Here is a 21,450-nt window from a genome sequence, read left to right as displayed (position 1 = left end):
ATCTAAAAACCATACAGTAGTGGCTGTTCAAAAGCTGCAGGGAGCTCAAGCAAATGCTTAGATGGTCACAAGAAAAGGTTGAAAGGATGGCGACATCTCCCAAAATTGCAGGTGTAATACAAACTTTGCAGGTAACACACGTAATATAGAGGTAATATAGAGATTATATGTAACCTTACGAGGTCAGAATCAATAGATAGCCTCACAATATTTATCCTCACACTTTCACCACAATTCGATGTCCAATATGAAAAGTAAAAATTCACATATAAAATGGGAATTCAGCACCAAACATTTTGTCATACATTGTCCATGGATCACAGAAACAGTTCATTATGATAATGGCATCACTTGTCAATTCGATGTCCAATATGAAAAGTAAAAATTCACATATAAAATGGGAATTCAACACCAAACATTTTGCCATAGAGGGTCCATGGATCACAGAAACAGTTGGTTATGCTAATATTGATAATTAGAAATAGAGAATGCATAGTACCAAATATTTGCCTGAAGAATTACAAGTAAAACAATATTGCCATTGTAAGAATAATGGCAAGACCAAAATATTCTATTGCTACTATGCTCACAAACTAAAACGTGGACGAAATTTGTCTTCTGATGCAAGTGTAATATTTCTTGTTGCATTGGTATCTCCAAGCAAGTTAGATATGCTTGGTCTTAATTTCCTATTGCTGCCATGCCCACAAACTAAAATGTGGAAGAACTTTGTCTTCTGATGCAAGTGTAATATTTCTTGTTGCATTGGTATCTCCAAGCAAGTTAGATATGCCTGGTCTTAATTTCCTGGAAGCCATTGCGTTTGCAACCAAATCTTCTTCGAGGCTCTCTAACACTATCACCGCATCTCTCATAGTTGGTCGTTCCTCAGGTGAATCTTTGGAGCTAAGCAAACCAATCCGTAGCAAAGAAACTAGGCATTTATATTCGTTATTTTCTTCAAATTCATCTCCATTCACCTTACTAAAAATGCTGTTGTTGATTAATAGACTAATAGAGAACATTTATTGCATCCTCTAGATCTTCAACCCCTAGCTAGACAAAGACAATGATATCATGCATAAATTTACTGATATGCGAGCTTATGTTGTTGCTTGTTCTAGTAGGGTATCACCAGTAATCACCACAAGAACATGATCCATCCTTGAAATGATGGAAACGGTTCGCATCCCTCACAGTGATTTCTCGCTCAACAATCTTGGATATAAACTTAATGGCAATATGGCAATCACCACACACACGAAGATTCTTTGTGATCCAGATTGGTGTTCCTGGACTTGTGCTGATAAGCCCGAAAGCAATGGCCAGCTTCTCACTGTGACTGTAGAGCATATGCTCTTTCACCTCCTCCTCTACATCATGCAAAACAAAGTTCGTGTGAGGTACATACCCTGCAACCTTCAACTGCTGAGCTAGGGTGTCTAACATTGCATAGATTTTCTCAGATTGAGGATGTGATCTGTCTCCCACAATGAATGCATGAATAATGCCATCAACCTCTATCCAACTGCATCCTGCTTTCTTGTCTGTTCCCTGGTCTTTCATCATTGTTCTCACCTTTGCTACATCATCCCACCTGCCAGCTGCAGCATAAATATTTGACAGCAATACATAATATCCAGCATTTTCAGGTTGTAATTCAAAAAGGCGTTCTGCCACACATTCTCCCAGCTCAATGTTGCAATGAATTCTGCATGCACCAAGCAAAGAACCCCACACACCTGAATCAGGCTCCACTGGCATTTTCTTTATAAAATTATAAGCCTCATGCAAATGGCCAGCACGGCCAAGAAGGTCAACCATGCATGCATAATGCCTTACACTAGGTGTGATGCAATAATCTTGGTTCATAGAATTGAAATACTGCCAACCCTCCTCCACCAAGCCTGCATGACTACATGCAGACAAAATACTAATGAAAGTGATGTGGTTTGGCTTGATGCATGCACGTTTCATATCAGAAAAGAGTGCAAGGGCCTCCTCACCATGGCCATGCATCCCATACCCTGCAATCATAGCATTCCATGTGACGACATTTCTTTTAGAAATCTTCTCAAACATTTGACGTGCAAATTCTATGCTTCCACATTTCGCATACATGTCTATGATGGCAGTACCCACAAATACGTCTGTTTCCAACCCACTTCTTGTTATGTAATCATGAATCCACTTCCCTTGTTGCAGAGCTCCCAATTGGGCTTATGATGAGAGTACACATACCATGGTTATGGAGTTAGGCTTGACATCTGTAAGTTGCATTTCATTGAAGAGTGCCAATGCCTGCTTGGCTTGCCCGTGTTGGGCGTACCCAGCAATCATTGCACTCCATGAAACGACATTTCTTTTAGACATACCGTCAAACAACTGACGTGCCACTTCTATATCCCCACATTTTGCATACATGTCTATGAGGGAATTTCCCACAAAGACATCCAACTCAGATTTGCTCTCAATGATGTAATCATGAATCCACTTGCCCTGCTGCAAAGCTCCTGAACTTGCACATGCTGAGAGTGCACTCACCAAGGTCACAGAGTCAGGTTTCACTCCTGCCAGACGCATTTGATGAAAGTGTGTCAAGGCTTCATTGTCAAGCCCATTTTGCACATACCCTGAAATCAGAGCAGTCCATGAAATCACGTCTCTTTGAGCTGTTTCATTAAAAACTAGATGTGCATCTTCTATATTGCTGCATTTGGCATACATATCTATTAGTGCATTCATCACAAAAACGTTTGTCTCAAAACCGCTTTTAATTACATAATGATGGATCAGCTTGCCCTGTTCTAGAGCTCCAGATCGAGCGATTGCCGAAAGCACATTCACCATAGTGAAAGAATTGGGTTTCACATCCGTAAGTAGCATTTGACTAAATATTGTCAAAGCCTCATTCATTTGCCCATCCTGTGAATAAGCTGCAGTCATTGCATTCCATGAGACCACATTTCTTTCACTCATGCTATGAAAAACTCGGCTAGCGCAGTCTGTTCTCCCATGTTTGGCATACATGTCTATGAGGACAGTCCCCACAAAAACACTTGACTCAAAGCCACATTTTGTTACATAGCTATGGATACCCTTGCTCTGTTCCCGAGCTCCTAAACAACTTAAAGCGGACAGCGCATTAACAATAGTCACCGAATTGGGTTTCATACCTGAGAGTTGCATTTGATTGAAGAGTGACAAGGCCTCGTTGGAATCACCATTTTGAGCATACCCAGCAATCATGGCATTCCACGAGACCAAATCTCTGTCAGGCATTTTGTCAAATACTTGGCGTGCGTTTTCCACGCTTCCACATTTCCCATACATATCTATAAGACCAGCTGCTATAAAAACATCTATCTCTATCCCACTGTTGACAATGTGATGATGAACCTCCTTGCCCTCTTACAGAGATGAGAGGCCCGCACATGCCTTGAGTACAAAGGGAAAAGTGAAATTATTCGGTTTTATGCCTTCCTCTTGCAATTAATGATACAGTTTAAGGGCTTCTTCATACTGCCCAATTTTGCTATATTCTCTAATCAAGATGTTCCATAATACAACATTTCGTTGGTGTATTTTATCAAACATTTGACGTGCATCCTTCAGAATGCGAAAAGCAACATACATGTTAACCAGTTTGGTTTCCAAATATATGTTTTGATGAAAACCGCTTACAAGAACATAGGCATGAACTTGCTTGAGGTCAATTACATTGTTACAGGACTGTAAGAGTGAAACACAGGTATCCACAGTGGTTTCAGAGTGGGTATTAATGGTGTTGCCTTCTGAAGTCCACTTTGGCATCTGTGGGTTCTGTACTCTAACGGCTGCTGCAGCACCCGTGAAAGGGCGCGCATGAATATATTTGTGAAGACGCCGGTGACATTGTAACCCAAAAGCAATAGCTGCCACTGTAGAATCCAACGATAGAGATTGCTGATATTACTGTTAGCAGAGTCAGCCATGTTCAGCACTGCCGAGAGTCGAATGTTTGTAAGATCATAATATATTGCTGCCAACATTCCACAGTTCAACTTAGCCGGAATCAGGGAAATAAAAGAATTTGCAATTTGAATAGTTCAGATCGCACAACCCTTTAAATTACACTATCGAATGGACTTCTCAATTACAGTTCTAAAAATGGATCAGACTGTAATTTCATCTAAAGAAAGTGTTTATTTTCTAGTGAGCATTATAACGACATTTATTAAGATCCTGGAGGGGAAATCTCACTCCTGTTGTCTCTAAATTTAATTTATAGTCATCACATAAGCATAACGATTCCTTATGAGTGTTTGTTTTCATAATCATAAAATAATAGTGTCTTGGTATCCTTGGATAATGACAAGGATCATGGCCAGTATGGTTGGCGTATAGAATTTTATATGGGTTTTTATGATGTTATTATGAAGGATTTACTTCCAATGGTAGAAGACTATAGGAATTTATTTTGGATTTATAGTTTTTATTTTTATTTTTTTATATGGTTATGACTGATGTTTTCAAAATGTATAGCCTCCTTTATATTTGCTTATACAAAGTCATTGCCAACGTAATTTTTTAAAGGTTGAAATCCATTAAATCCATTTTATCAACCACCATTCACAAGAACAAATTGTTTTTGAGAAGGCAGGTTGATGATGTTTTATGTAATGGAGTTACCGCAATAAGTATTATAATTACTAAAACGAAATTGCCTTTTTTGTGTTATTAACTTATTTAAAGTTAATGATGAATTACTTTTCTAATGACCAAGTAAAAAGGAAGTTTTTAGACTAATTACTTTAGCTTAAAAGACATATCGCAAGTGATAATCTCATCTACCTCAAATGCTTGTAGAGCTTCTCATTAGATTCATTAGGGATGAGATCCATTAGGGATACATGTAATGGAAACGGCATGAACAACCAAACCGAGAACGATTTTCCATGAAGATCAACCATGCTATAAAAGGAGGAAAGCCTTGGTTGAGGAGGATCTTATAACTCGTGTTTCTTTTGTGGCTTTGATACCATTATGGAGTGTAGCAGAAGTATATGATAAGCATTTAACACATTTAATCAATAGTATATAAATATCAAAACAATATCTTATGACTCTTGGTTTCATTTTCTAAAGGGTCTCTTGGACTCTTAAAGATAATTCAAGTTTACTTGTGATTTTCAATCTTCGTTTCAAGTGAATAAAAGAAATTTACCAAAATCCATAAGGATTAGGTTTTCATCAAAAATAAAATGTTAAATTATCCAATTTCATAACGTAATTACTTTTTATCACCTCCTAACTTATGAAATTCATAAAAACCTTATTATTTCTATTTTTGTTATATTCAAATTTAGGACTAATATCTTATAAAATATTTATATTTAAAATTTTTAAATAATTATCGTTATTACATTGATAAGCATCTCTACATTGGAAATAGAGTGCCATATTTTCAATAACTACTACCATTCATTATTCTAAGAATTCTTCGTTATCTTCATTAAATTGATGATTGACGTTAATTATTTATTTGCCTTGTTAATAACCATTAAATTGACGACTCATATTTAATCATTTAACATGTGTTATTCACTTCCATCATGAATTTCTTTGTATTTTATGTTGCCTCTCTAGTTGCCTTGTGACAACCTTTTTAATCTCCCTTCATGTTCAATATTTAAGGCATGCTCAAAGCTTGCGCGTCAACATCATCATATGATTAATGATAGTCGTGAATATAAATGAAGATGAGAATGAAGAAAAACCAATCAACATATACAAATGTTCTTCAACTGTGAGTTAGATAGGTATTCTAGTTTTAGAACATACTGAAAATCATCATTTTCATCCTTAACATGGTGACATTGAATCTACAATTTAAAACTTCTAACCATATTTTTAGAATAAAACCTATATGACTAAAGGAATAATGCGAAGATTCCTTACTTTGTAATGATGATGATGATGATTAACGTTCTCTGAAACCAATGAGGTCTATCAGACCTTAAGAAAGTAACAAATTAATTGAGATTTTTTAATATTTTATTTCTATGATCAAAGAGAAGTGTTCCTAGATCACTATAGTTTTGTTGATTGAACAAGTCAAGAAGGTTGGTAGTGTGGTAGATGTTTTGGAAATGGGAACGGATGTGAGTAAGAGTCGGGAAATCCAAGAGAAAGTGTTTTTCATCTTCAATCCTCTTAGTATTGCACAGTTGACAAATTCTTTCATCCCAAGGTGTTTTGGGAATAGACCAACGTTCGATTTCACTTCGAAGCTCATGGGAGTTAGTTCTTATCTTTGCAATGTTCATTTTCTTCTTAGCATTGGTCAAGACAAAGAGATAATTCTAGTTAGTGAGAGTGGGGTTGATCACCTCCTTATAATACCTTAGCTTCCTTTTCCCCTCTAGCTCCTTATCATCCCACAATTTGTCCTTAAATTTGGAAGTAATAATATTTTTAATATTATCTTTATTCTCCAAGATGATCTCCTCCTTTAACCCCCAATAGTCGAGCCAAGCCTACACATCCTCGTGTCAACCATGCATGAGATGGAGGTGGGGGTTTTGGCTAGATTTAGAAGCAAGTTTGGGGAACCTCTTAACTTACATGTTGTAAAGCTTCTTCTTATACATCAAATAACGGAACATAGCCATGCTGTCAATGGGGCAAATGCTAGCTTCAATAAAGAGGATAAGATAGAGAGTATTACCTATAATCTTGAGGTTCTAGGTTATAAATTACTTTTGGATCAACTCGATCTTCCTCCACGATTCTCTAGATATACTACAACCCTAAACCTCACATCCATATAAAATAACAGGGGTGATGAGAGTCTCAAAGAGGAACGTTTTTTTACTCCAAACCCAAAGATCAGTTGTCTTGCGATTGTTTTCAAATTCATAATAAGATTTCCAGCCTCCAATAATTATTTTCTCAATGCTATAATTCCAGTTGATTTGATGATGAATGTTAATACCTAGATATTTGTATGAAGAAACCTTCTCCAAGTAATTGTTATCATAGATGAAATTGTCATGGTTTATCATTTTGGATTTAATTATCACGACTTTAGTCTTGTTGGTATTCATAGTCATACCCATCTTGGAGCAATAATCATGGAGGATTTTAAGTTGTTTATCAAGATCTTCATGGATTATGGCAAGAAGAACAATATCATTAGCATAAAGGAGAAGAGTAATGAGCATATCAGTGATATTGGGGCCAACACATCCCACAACTTCCAAATACGCTTCTAGCTTGTCAATGTAAATTCCAAAAAGGGTAGGGGATAGGGGACACCCTTGTTTAATGTTGATATTGCATTTAATTTCTTTAGACCAACCCTCAATGGTCTTAATCTTGGCGACAAGGTTCTCATATAGTCGAATCACAACAACCCTCAACTTAAGAGGAACCATTATCTCTTCTAGTCTTTGTCATAACTTATCTTAAGGGACATGTCAAAAGCTATTCTAAAGGCAACAAAATAATAGAAGATACCAGTTTTATTATTGTGACATTACTCGATGATGATCCTAAAAGTGACAAGATGGTCAATAATTGAGTGATGTTTTCTAAAACCAGCTTTCCCTTTAGCTCTTTTGCCATGATCTTCAAGCCATACACTAATCTTTTATTCCAAAATGAGCCTATATAGTTTGGCTAAGATGTGGCTAATCACAATGGTCCTATAATTAGAGAGAACATTTTTATCCCCACATTTAAAGATAGGCACAATCAAGCTTTACGTCCAAGCTTTAGGGAAGCCATGTTCCAAACAAAATCTAAACATAATTAAATAAATAAATTTAATTTAATTTCAATGTCCAATCAAGTTTGTGAATGGAATTTTAGAATGACGATATTAAAAATAAGGAAAAGGATTACCTCTAATCATTCAAAAAGAAAAGTTGTCTCAAAATGGCATAAACCTGATTTGATTTTTATGCAAGAGATTATGCTAAATAATAATGATATTTTTCCTTCAAGGAGTCATTATGTGGGTGGGTGTTTGTTGTTACCATTGCTAGTAGTGTTAGCCAATTACTAATAGGGTGCAGGTAGATTTGCAGGTTAAAAATTATTTTTATTTTGATATCACTATGTAACATTTTTATCACGTAGTTAAACAATAGGGATATGCTTTATAATTTTTTTATGTTTTTGTATAATTAGTTGAAGGTTCTCGAGGATGTATTTTTCTTCGATCTAATTGTAGGAGAAGGATATCTAAATTTTGTATTAAAAATAAGTGAAGTTTAGGGTGAGGGTAGCTTGTCAAATGCAAAATTAGTTATTTTTCATGACTTATTTTAAGAAAAAAGTTTAGTAAATGTCTAATCTCTTGATCAAAATCCCACATCGAGAAATAAGAGAACATGGATGAGTGAAAAAGCTAAAACATTAGATGGATTCCTCATTTCTTATAATATCTTGATAAATTTAGGGTGATTTAGAGCTTTAGTTGGTGTAGAGGGAAAATTGATAATTTTATTATGTTCAATTATAATTTTATGTAGAATTTAAGCCCCTTCCTCTTTCTAAATTTGATTCCTATCGATTCACAAATGAATATTTTCGAGATATGAACACTAAGGAGTGGAGGCATTTTGACCTAAACTTGGGAGGTTATGTTATGATGGCTTTCCATCAAACTTATTAAGGGTAAACTTTTTAACAAGGATGGGTTAAAAGTTAGGGAAAACAAAATAAAATCAAGTTAAAAGAGATGGAATCCAATTTGGAGTAAGTATGTGAGGAGCTAAAGATGGGAGTTGTTTCTAAATATAGGTTGAAACTTATGGAATGGAAATAGTTTATGACATACATAAGAGTAGAGATATTTTATTGAAAGAGGGTGATGAAATCAAAATATTCTTGTGGAAATATGTCTAATCCTTGAAAACTCACAATGTTATATTGGAGGTGTATGTTAAACTTGAAAATGTTCATACCTATTTTGAGGGCATAGCTAAGACCAATTTAAGTGATTAACTATTTACATATGTGTATTCACCTCTAAATCAACTTCTCCTACTCCTAAATAGACCCTCAACTCATAATAGTTCATTGAAAAAGGTCTAACTTCCTTTTAAAATTCATGTTTGAGTGCTTTGTCACAAGTTTCATTTAGAAAACATGTGATCAAGATACCTAAAGACACTTAATTTCCTAACATTGAAAATCAACACTAAAAGAAAGGAAAAATATGTAAAATACATAATTTTTTAAGGCTCAAGTAGATTGAATATGATGATTCCATTTGTATGTCTCGAGTTCAATTTTTTGCCAAGAATATTTTCCTCAACATTCTCCCATATAAATAAGAGGTGAAGAGGAGGGGGAAATACCTTCAACCTTTTGGAGAGTTATGTTTCTATACTCTCATCTTACAAAGTTATAATTAGGAATTAATAAAAAGTGTTTTCATCATCCTTGCCTAGGAGAAGCATGATACAATTATAAGATTGGAGTATAATTGGAATTTAGGAGGATGAACTCTTACCCAATGATGAGGTCATCTCTTAATACAAGCAAGTATAATATGCATATTTTATACTGTTAACAATATGAATATTTATGTCAAATGAACTTAGCTCGAGTAGTATGGCGCATGTTTCGTGTCCCCAATTATGTGGGTTCAATTCTCCGGAGACACATTGTAAGTCGACTCCTGTGGCATTTATGAAAGTATTGTTCTACCCAGTGAAATAGTGAATGTCGTAAGTACGAAGTTATTGATTCCACTAAGTGGACTGTACTCATTCCTGTTAAAAAAGAAAACAACAATATGAATATTTCTCTTATTTCCTCCACATTTTGTTTATGTAATGTGCTTATGAATTCAAATATTAATAATTGACATATTTATATTAATTGATTTGAGTTCTCGAATTCCTTCTTAAAGTCTGTATTTTTTTTGCAAGTGGGTACTTTCTATTTATAGATGAACACAATATTTCTTATTAAAGCCTGAGTAAGGTACTATATGTCTTGTGTACATAAACATTTGCAAGATTGTGATATTTATAGGGCCCTCCTCATGATTGCATAATAATTACTTCAAATATAAGATTGAAACCTTCATAGAAATTTTATATATATATATATATATATATATATATATATATATATATATATATATATATATATCTATATATATCTATATATATATATATATATATATATATATATATATATATATATATATATATATATATATATATATATATATATATATATATATATATATATATATATATATATATATATATATATATATATATATATATATATATATATATATATAGATATTTCGTTCACATTTTTTTTTCTAATGAAAATCTCACAAAAAAATGTAGGAACTTCACTACATTTCATGAATGACAACTTGCATGAAAACATCAATGTTAATTATAATTATTTTCCCAATATGTTGGTTCTAACTCTATACAGTTAATTGCTACAAAAGTATCCTTAACACACACACACACACACACAACTAACAGATATTTTACACTAGAAACCCAAACTGGAAAAACCAAAAATGTTCTTTATTATATTATATATTTACAATGTTACAATACAATATGTATATCCTGCAACATCGATAAAACCCAATCCATTAACCTTGGGTTAGAATAAAATTGTAGCCCTTTAAAAAAAATTACAAAAAATATGGGTTGAACAACCATGCACCATAACACTGCTAAAAGTGAAAACCATGTTCTAAAATCTGCTAAAAACAGAAACGAAAAATTGCTAACATTTTTTCGTCAATGAAAATTTTGCCCCTGTGACCCTCCTATTGCACATGGTACATATAGATAGTTTCTAGGGATAATAATGTAAAGAATATAACATATACACAACACAATAGGGACATCAAGTGAGGGATGCAACGAAGGAAGCTATTCTTACGGATTGAGCTCAAGATCTTCTACATGAATCTCGAAGCACCCCAACACTTTAGTATGTGTGAAAAATACCATAAAATAATTTGGTGATTGCTTTGCTTTATGATACTTATACCCTATATTGCAATTTTGCATTCATTAATTTTTTTTCATGGTTTCCACTTGAACATGAAAAATAAAAAATCCATGTATTAAGTAAAAAATAGGGAGAAAGAAATAATATGTTTGATATTACTAAGTCCAAGCAACCATCCATATTACTCTTGATTGGAGCACCCAAATTGGGTCTTTTATGTTGTGGGTTGGTTATGAAATGGTGCCTTAACCATTTACCATAGTCTTTTAGTTCATTTTTTGAAGTCCTCCCACTTGGTTAATCTTCCATTCTTAATGGAGTCATAACTCAAGGTTGTTTATGTTCTTAGTCTATTTTGGTTACAATCACTACCAAAGTCATATATTTTTCCATGATTTTCTTTAAGGGACATTTTAAGTCAAAGATTTTTGACATTCGTATATAGTTATCATGATTTATGTGTCGACCATCCTTTAGTTGTCTTTATGTTTAAGGTTAACCATTCCCTAAGTCGACAATTACACACTGCCTTAGGGTTAGACTTAAAGGTTATAGTACCTTAGGACCTACTTTCATCCTTGATTTGTTCCCTTATGATTAATAGAGGATTTTTATTATTAAACCCTAATTAAGTGGTTCATCTTGTGTTCGATATCAACTCATTTAGTCACACAATTGATGTCCATGCTAGTACCTTGGATCCCATGTTCATCATTAGGGACACCTTGTGCCTAGTAGTGATTTTCATTATTAGTTATTCACTAGTTGTGAATTCAATATGCTACTCCTTTTATGTAGTGGATGGAATAATTTTGAGTTTGTAGTTGTAGATCTTTCTGTATTCGGGCAAAGGGGAAGGCTCTTGCAGCTGGGTGCGCAAAGACCTTGGTAAGTCCACAACTGAGTGTGCAGGCCCCTGCAGTTGTGTGCCCAAGGTATGGAAAGTTGTATAAGGAAGATCTGAAGTAATAAAAGATATTTGAAGCAATTATGTGTCTATTTTTATTCACTTTTGTATTTTCTGTATTTACGTGCAACTAAATGATATTTATCTATGTTTTATCTTAATAACTCCACGAAGACTTGGATCTACTGTTATATGTTACTTTATGCATGATTGGATATTTATGCACAATTTATAACTTTCTTTAACTGAAAATCACTTAAGTTCTTGAATAAGGGTTCGCGAAGGTCAGATCAGAACTAAAACTGCAGGAAACATCTTAACCACATCACATAGCCTTCTGGATGTGGAAGCCTAGTTCTAGCATCCCCCAATATTGCCTCGAGTGAGGCTGCAGCTTACACTATGCGGGTTGTTTCCGAAAGGGCCGATAGTGTAGGTTTTTTTTGGTTAGTGTAACTAAACCTAAACCTGGGTTGAAGCCCCCTCAAGCCAACAATAATCCCATGAAAATTCCTTTTTATGTCTCTGTAACAACTATAACATCATCTTGTTCTATTCGGGAGTCATATTAAGATTAATATTTAGATTTTTTCTTGGCTCTATTTCAACTGGGTTGCTTTTGAGATTAGGGGCAATTTTCATATGTTCTAGACTCAAGTCTTCCATGGTATCTTCTACCCCTAAATCATTAATAGAAGTAACAATAAGGGAATTATTGATAAAGCCATTGATAATGTCATCCTCTGTTTCATTCTTAAAATATTAGGCTTTTCCAAGAATGAGGAGTGGCTTGGAATGATCTAATTCACGTTCAAATTCACCCCATAAGGGATTTTCCAAATCCTTACATGGTTTTGCATGAGGGTAGAGGTTGAGGTTCTTTGTGGCTTGTCCATTTGAAATCATCATGAAGCCCAACCTACAACCTATGAATGTGATGACTACATCCTCTACCACTCTTTTAGGTTTGACATGCGACCTATCTGCTAATTCTAGCACTATAGGTGTTTGTATCAATCCATGCAGTCCTAAAGGGGTGAAGATTTCCTTAGTCATTACATTGATTTCTGCCCTTAAATCAATTAATGTGTTTGGAATGGGCTTCCCATCAATATAAACAGTGATTGTAGGATTCCTTGGGTCATTGTATTTAGCCAAAAGAGGTTGACCAATCATTAGTTCTGATAATTTTCCCATCACATGGATGGTAATAGGATCTTTGGGCTTCCTTCCAGGTTTCTTAACACATAGGTCTCTTACTGTTTTCACATAGATGGGGGTAGCCTTAATGACTTGCAACAAGGGAATCCTTATGTGCAGATTCTTTAACTCCTTGAGAAAATCAGATTCAGGTTGTGGAATCATCCTAGTTTCAACTAATCTTTGCGGATATGGAGGATCCTTAGTCACTATAGTAGTTGGATTGGTTGTTACAGATGTGTCAGCATTATTTGAATCAGTTGTTATAGGTGTAGCAGTTTCATCAAAATCCATAGGATCATCCCTAGGTGATTCACATTCCTCTTCAGTAATGATAGGGGAGGTTTTTGAGTTTACTAATTTTCCTTATCGAAGGTGGATCTTGTTGCATTCAATAAGGGTAATGTAGTAAGTCTGGAAAGAATTGGGGGCTTCTATATTCTGAGTTTCCTTATTATTTAGGTTAGGGTTAGATTGTATAGGTAATTGGGGACGTATGGGAGGAGTAGTAGCAAATGATGAGATAGGTGGAAGTTGCAATTGTTGTTGCATTGGTAACGTAGGAGGGACTGGGCCTAAAGAGTTTCCCCTCCAATTTTGGGGCCAAGAGTATGGCTGAGATTGAGGATACTGAAATGTGGAGAAGGAGACCATTGGTTCCATGGTGGAGGAAATTGAGATGAAGGAGGAGTGGGATATTGCCATGGAAATTGTTGAGCATTATATACAATAACTAAATTCATAAATATACTTATATGCTAAAGTTTCATCACTTTGCACGTTCCATTTAATAGAAATCATATGAGCAACACATTTTAAGGAACTTAAATGAAAAAAATAAGCAACCCAAAGAACAACCATTCAAGATTGAGAATCTCTTCCTTCAACTTCCCTATGCTTCATTGGCGGGGTTGAGCTTGTTGAGAGATGAATCGGTCCACTTGCTCATGCCACTAGTCTTGTAACTCCTTCTTAACGATCCCCGATACCATATTCCAAACCATTTTTGAAATTTTAGGTCCTGACAACAAAACCATTTGTTGGAGCAAAAATAGCAAAAGGGTTGAGACCCCAGGTTTGGGCCCACATTAGGGGAATTTGAGGTCTAAAATGGGCCTCAAAGAAATGTACAACCAAAATAAACTTTATAAAAACCAATAGGATTAAAGATGATGATGTCAACCATCGGGGATGATTCACCATTTTTGGAGTAAAAAGGTAAAAAGATTAAAAAATAATAAAATAATAAAACTATTTTTTCAACTTATCTCCCTAATGTTTTACTCAAATTCCGAGTGGGAGTACTTGTTGGATGCAAAATATAATTCCTCATCCAAGGATTAGCCATGTTACATACTTTTGATGGACCCTGCAACATGAAAAAATAGAAAAACATGGAAAAACATGATTACAATAACGTATTTAATGTATTTCTCATTTTTCTTGTAGTAGGGTCCATCAAAAGTATGCAACATGGGTACTCCTTGGATGAAGAATCAAATTTTGCATCTAACGAGTGTTTCTGCTCGAAATTTGAGTAAACTCGTAGGGACATAAGTTGAAAATATGAGTTGAAAAAATATTTTTTTCTTTTTTCCCTCTAAAATTTAATGATGTAATGTAATCTTATTTTATTATTTCCACTATTATTTTATAATTTCCTTAGGAGGCCCATTTTAGACCTCAAAATTCCCCTAATGGGGGCCAACAAAGCTCCATTCTAGTCTAGCACAACACCGACATTTTCACCTTACCCAAAATGGGTAGGGAGTCTCACCCGAGGCATGCTATGACCTTAGTTAGATGGGGATCAAAATTCAGTATCGGGAAGAATCCCATTAGAGAGTCAAGAATCAAAAAACACTAAATCATACCATATATAATCTTGATCGCAACAACTCATGCATACTTGTAAAGGAAAGACTACTTAGATACACATATATAATTTTTTTTAAAGAATCAGATAATCATTCAACTCACACACAATTGTTCCAATAAGTCTTCTTCATCATTAATCTATGCAGCAACATCATTACATCAGGCTCAAGAGCCTCTTTCCCATAGTACAGAATCACAAGATAGATCAATACATAATCATACAAAATATCTGACACAAAGCGACTCTACTAGCTCTGCAACAATATTCTAGTATCCTCCTTACTACCTTCTCACTCGTCCTTCCTTATCTTTACGCGCCAGCCTGGACTACCAGTTCTTTCTCGACCCTCCGCCTTCTTCCTTGCTTGGTTGTTCCTATTACTTAATTGTCATTGTTATTTTCCTACGCATTCGTCATTGCTTCTTCCAAATATTCCTCTGCAACTTCCAGTCTTTAGTGAGTTCCTCCCTCTTTCCCATTTATCTCTTCTATAGCTTCCCAATGGCTATCTCCACCACTTGTCATTTTCCTTCTATCTTATCACCAAAAATACTTATTTCCTAAAAAATGAATGCCCCAACAATATTGTTTCTTACTTCTCCTATACGGATGGTGGCAGTGATGACTATGTTGTCTCTCTGAACTAGAGCTAGAATAGAACCCACGGTCATTATCCCTCTTGTCAGTTGTATCCAAGAGCCTACCATCTTTAATTGTGTCATCCTTGTCAAAGTTGTATCCTAATTGAGATATGTTTCCATATGCCCCATTAGTCCTTTCCTTCTATCCATAACTGATCCTAAAGTGTCCCTATCTTTGCAAATCTGATAGACTCTGAAGAATCACTGCATTTAACTTTGATTACTTTTCATGTGCTTTGGCAAGTCTTTCCTGTGACTAAATGATCCCATCATTATTCTCCTTACAAATTTTGATATCTTCTTTCAAACTTCTCAATGTATTTTCTATGTGAGGGGAGTACTCATCACCATGATGTTCATCTAATATGTAGGGAGAATCATGTGAATTGTAGTCCACCATTTTGCTTGTCATCTTGATCGTCTACTTCCTACAAACATGCCATGTCAGATAACCAAATATAAACATAATTAGCATACCTCGATGAATCTCAACGAAGGTTGTCTCGTCTGCAAAATCAATCTGGATTAGCAAAACATATGTATATATAATGAAATCAACATATCAATCATCTCAACATCAACAACATCAAACTCTACATGATGAAACTACTACAACAACGACTATCACAATGCATGCATAGAAACACTTAAACAACTGACATGAATGCATGAAAAACACAATCCGCCCATTCAGTTCAATTGCTGGAACTTGGGAGCTCTTATACCAATCTGTAACCACCGCTCCAACATTTACCCAATTTCACTAGTCTGCCAGGGTAAACATGGGACGAAGAGTTACTATGATATGACCCAACCTCCTAGCTCCAACTAAGGAATTGGGGCCTACAACTAACCACTGAATGACAACTCATAATATTCCTCAGGGCTACAGGGTCCCTCAGGGGCCAAAAAACTATCCCTGGTGACCAAGCCCTGAGTTGGGGCTCCTTTTCACGCAACTTAACCTCCAATCACACACATGACAAGGCATCCATGCAGTTGAAGGCCTCCAACCATACTGACAGACCTTCCTGAGTGCAGTTTTGACCCAAATTACATAGTTTAGAGGGTGCAGTCTCGACATCTGAGCCTTATTTCCAAGTCAGTCTCTAGACCACTTCTCAGAAATACTTGAGCCTTCTCAAAATCATTAATGACATGAAAACAAGGCTAAACATGCAAACTAGAAGGCAAGACTTGAACTTGAATTCCTACAACAAAGTAAATATTTTTTCAAACACATGGCAAATATGTAAGCTATAGGTCATGAATGTATATCTGATCATAAAAGTTTGAGATTCATCTGAGAATCATCGATAAGGCCTTATGCCCTGTCCACATATTTGCAACAACACTTATTATTCCATACATTCCTCAACCGATGAATAGATAAACAATTCATGACAAGATCCATAGAGGGTAGACATCATATAAACAACATATGACCAACAAATAACCAACATATAAACCATAGAAACCCATCCATAATATCATCAATATAATCACTACAATTACTCATAAATCACAATAAGGAAATGTCTCATATTAACATATGAAAATACCAACCAAGTCAGGGATTTCCACGTACCACCCAACCATAGATTGGGTTGAACCAAATCTCTCCTTCAACTAATCACCCCCATGCCATATTCCAAGCATGAATGTGGGATCTCATGGAATAAAACAAAAAAAAACAAACTAGGGCTTCTAGAGGGAAAACTACCTCAACCCTAAACTAATGATTCCACCTCACGGTCAAACATCACTACACCAACTAGATCAATCTCTACCCAATTTGTCCAAGGCTTCAGGAACTAGTAATTCAACCCACATCCTTTCAGGGATCCAGATTGTTTGTTCAACCTAGCTCCAGGGACTAGTAACTCAACCCACGAAGGGATCTACAACGTTTGTCCCGGGGCTTCCAGATCGTTTGTTCTAACCCACAGCCATAAGGAATTATGAGCACCAACCAAAAAATAATTAAGTGGAAAAAACCACAACACCATGGATATCCAAGAATTGGAAAGGCAAGGCTAAAACTATTGTTAATCTAGGTAGATCTCCATGCCAATGACAACACATAACTGGAAAACCACATGCATATACCATGCATCCATAAATCAACAATCAAATCACACATGCAAATTGTTACCTACAAAGAAATCCAGTTGTAGTTGTTGAACCACTTGTTCCCTTAAACTTTCCTAATTCCTTTTTCCTTCTTTCTCCAAATGCAATGTATGCCCAAGTGCTCCAAGAATCCTCAAAGAATACTCGAATTGTGCAAGAGTATGAGAGAGTGAGAGAATAGAAGAGAGCTCCAAGCTAAAACTGACAAAAGGTTGTGAATTGATCCTCATAAGCCTTTTTATCATTGAGGCCTTTATTTTCTTCATTTTCCTTCAATTTTCTTTCAATTTGCCCCTCATGTAAATCTGTGACCTTTCACCTTCCTTTTCTTCGGTTTTCCTTTTTTTCATAAATAAAATGCCAATTGTTTCCACTTTGCTTTTTTCAATTCCTTTTCCAATTCCTTTTCCAATTTCCATAGCCATTAATTAATTACCAATGATACCCATCACTATGTTTTACCCAAAATTAAGCTTGGAATATCTTTCCCATGACTTTTGTCTTATTTCATTTACATAGGAAATCAACCAGGGGCTATTACAATCCTCAAGGAGTATCGGTCTCAGATGCTTAACCAATCCTTCAAATGTCATTCTCTCCTCATGGCCTTCACTATGACTTATGGTTGTTATTCTTGGTCTAGTGCATGACAACATACCCTAAGCATCCAAATTTAGAGTTTTATAGTCAACCTTAAAGGTTAGGGTTTCAACAAAAATGAACAAATCACAAAGGCAAATTCAATCTAGTGATTGATCTTCCCAACAAGAATCTTTACGATTCAAAACCCTAAACATAAGACAATAATACAAGGAAAATTTAAAATAAATTTAATGAAAAAGTTTTACTGCAAATCTTATAGCTTTAGACATACCTGGAGTTGCTCCTTTTACAAACCCTATAGAGTTTCCTTTATCGACGTATTCCCTCATAATTTTAACATTTATGCCTTCAATGCTTATTAATAAGTACAAAATATGTGATACTAAAAGCATGATGTTAATTTTGTTAATCTAGGGTTTGTAAGCAACAATGGAGGATGAAATATTAGGGTTAGAAAATTCCAAATCTAGGACTAGGTACTTAATGTCAGATACAAATTATTATTCTCAACTAATCATACTTGACATATGCCCTAGTTAGCTCAAAAACCCTAGAGGCTAAGGGTTAGAGTTTTAGGGTTATATAGTTAGGGTTTCACATGTTCTATTTGCAAACCTAGATCGACAACTGTAAACTCTAAAATCAAATAACCAACTCAACATCTAATGTTAGACTTTTAATAAACAACTTATACAGACCTCATGAATTCGTACCTTTATCCTTTATGATCATGGAGACTACTATGAGGCCTACTCATGATACGAAAAATTACTTTCAAGGAGTACTGTGACTTTCATTAATGTTATGCCAAAATTTCTAATTGTAGACAACCTTCTTGTTTGGACTTTTGGTGTACAAGTCTTAAGATATTGACTATTTTCACCTATTGATAAATCTAGGGAAAAAAGTTACGGTTATTGTTTAACTTGATTTCTCTTTTATGTAGAAAAAACATGTAGATTTACAATTTCATGTAATGTACTAAAACATAGGACAAGAATCTACTTCTATTTTCAACCAGCGGAAGCCAATAGATCGATGAAAACAATATGAACAAGAAGAAGATAAATCAATGGAACATAACACAAGATGTATATGGGGAAAGACACTACTCAAAACCCCACTATCTATATTGCATATATCATAAATATGAGTGAAGATACAAAGCTTGTTCTTACTAGAACAATTCCACACAAGTATTCTCAACTCTCTCAGATCACAAGCTAGCTCTTGGCCAACATTTAACCAATTCTGTAGTTCTCCAAGCCTCTAAGCTCTTGTGTAAGTCCTAGGATGAATAACCCGTATTTAAAGGGAAATCATGCTTCCAAAACTGCGCAATCCAAACATAGGATCAATCTCTGATGCATGCATGATATTTACACTCCAGTAAATAATACCACTGATAGTACACTGTCCTTGCATTCTAGTCTCAATTGGGTCTTTCTCAGAATTGACATGCATGAGTTTCTCATGAGGGAATCTTTAATTAACTGGAGTAGCACTGGTGGATGCATTAGTGCACCAACTGAATGTTAGTCCTCTATTAGTTCCAAAAACAATTTAGAACTAATTTAATTGAACTTAACTGAGTAAACTAAGTGATATAATTTCCAACTCAATTTAAACTCATACTAGACCCATAAAACTTAGGGAGAACATATACATGACTATAGAAAGACTTCCAACTCAAAATTTCTAAGATAATTAAGTTAATTAGACTTAATTAACTATTTACAAGTTGTTATGAGAATAGAATTTGATTTTAATTCTTAGTTTAATTCAAGGACAAATTAAACTAGAATTTCTTGTTGCCATTTCTCAACACTCCCTCTCAACAAGAAAGGGATTATCAACTACCCTGATCTTGTCTCTGTGAAACTCGAATTTACATCTTGACAATGCCTTTGTCAAAATGTCAGCATCTTGCTCCTCCATGGGAATGTATTCTAACAATATAATCCGCCTCAATACACATTCTCTGAGATGATCATATCAGATATCAATATGCTTGGACCGATCATGAAAAAATGGATTTTCAGAGAGTTTGATACAACTCTGATTATCACAGTAAATAACAGTTGGATCCATCTACCGTCCAAACAACCCAACCAAGATCTTCATCATCCAGATGGCCTCACATGATGCTTGATTCACAACCATGTACTCTGCCTCTGCTAAATTGAGTGCAACAGATCTTTGTTTCCTATTGTATGAAGAAACTGTCGTTGACCCAATATTGAATATCCCTCCTGATGTTTTCTTCTGGTCGGATGGATTCCCTGCTCAATTTGCGTCGGTGAAGCCTTAAAGCTTCACTCCGTCTATCTGTTTGTACCATAATTCATACTGAGAAGTTCCCCTGAGGTATCTCAACACATGCTTTGCCACCTTCCAATACAACTTGGTAGGCCTAACCATTGCTTGACTAAGTTGGTTAACTGCATAGCACATATCCGGTCTTTTGTTCACCAAGTACATGAGTGAACTGACAAGGTTCCTATAAACAATAGCTTACACTACTTCTCCTGAAGTAGCATCCTCGTTCCTCCAGTTACCTACAAGAGGAGTCTCCATGGGTTTTCTGCTCTCCATGCAGAATCTCCTGAGTATCTCATTGGCATACTTGCCCTGAGACACAAAAAAACTCCCCATCTCCCTGCCATACCTCCATGCCAAGAAATTAATGCATGAGCCCCATGTCCTTTATCTCAAACTCTCTTGCAAGGTCCTCCTTTTAAGACTTGATTAACTGATCATCACCTATCAGTATGAGATCATCAACATAAAGTAGAATGATCAATAGTTTACCTTCCACCACTATGTGGTACAGGTTCACATCCGCTTCACTCTTTGTGAAGACCAACTCGGTGAAGTATCTATCTATCATGGTGTACCAAGCACGGGGTGCTTGCTTCAGCCCATACAACGCTCTCTTGAGTTGGCACACATTCGACTCATGGTCAAATCTCACGAAACCTCCAGGATGCTCTATGTACAAATTTTCCTCAATCATGCCATTAAGGAAGGTTATCTTCACATCCATATGATGTATCTTCCAACCCATTTGTGCTGATAGTGCCAATATAGATTTG

The 21,450-nt window shown here is 35.4% G+C and overlaps 1 protein-coding gene and 1 pseudogene across 1 annotated transcript; both read right to left on the bottom strand.

Moving 5' to 3' along the window:
- Positions 1-877: 877 nt before the first annotated feature.
- On the bottom strand, positions 878-3,362 carry LOC149183870 (pentatricopeptide repeat-containing protein At3g26782, mitochondrial-like). The gene has a single exon (XM_089417281.1). It carries the CDS (start codon positions 2,119-2,121, stop codon positions 1,132-1,134), a length of 990 nt encoding a protein of 329 aa, XP_089273407.1. The 5' UTR covers positions 2,122-3,362; the 3' UTR covers positions 878-1,131.
- LOC149183871 (pentatricopeptide repeat-containing protein At1g11290, chloroplastic pseudogene) lies at positions 2,221-3,333 on the bottom strand (annotated as a pseudogene).
- Positions 3,363-21,450: the final 18,088 nt, after the last annotated feature.

The sequence above is a fragment of the Pinus tabuliformis genome, chromosome 3_2 (genome assembly GCF_031772625.1).
Source record: "Pinus tabuliformis cultivar Carrire ecotype Pingquan chromosome 3_2, CPIR1, whole genome shotgun sequence".
In the NCBI taxonomy this organism is placed as follows: domain Eukaryota; kingdom Viridiplantae; phylum Streptophyta; class Pinopsida; order Pinales; family Pinaceae; genus Pinus; species Pinus tabuliformis.
The sequence above is the reverse complement of the archived record's forward strand: the minus strand, read 5'-3'. Positions and strand labels throughout refer to the sequence as shown.

Bases quoted from the DNA above. Each gene is read 5' to 3' on its own strand.
- LOC149183870 (XM_089417281.1), bottom strand. From the start codon at position 2,121: ATGTATGCGAAATGTGGAAGCATAGAATTTGCACGTCAAATGTTTGAG.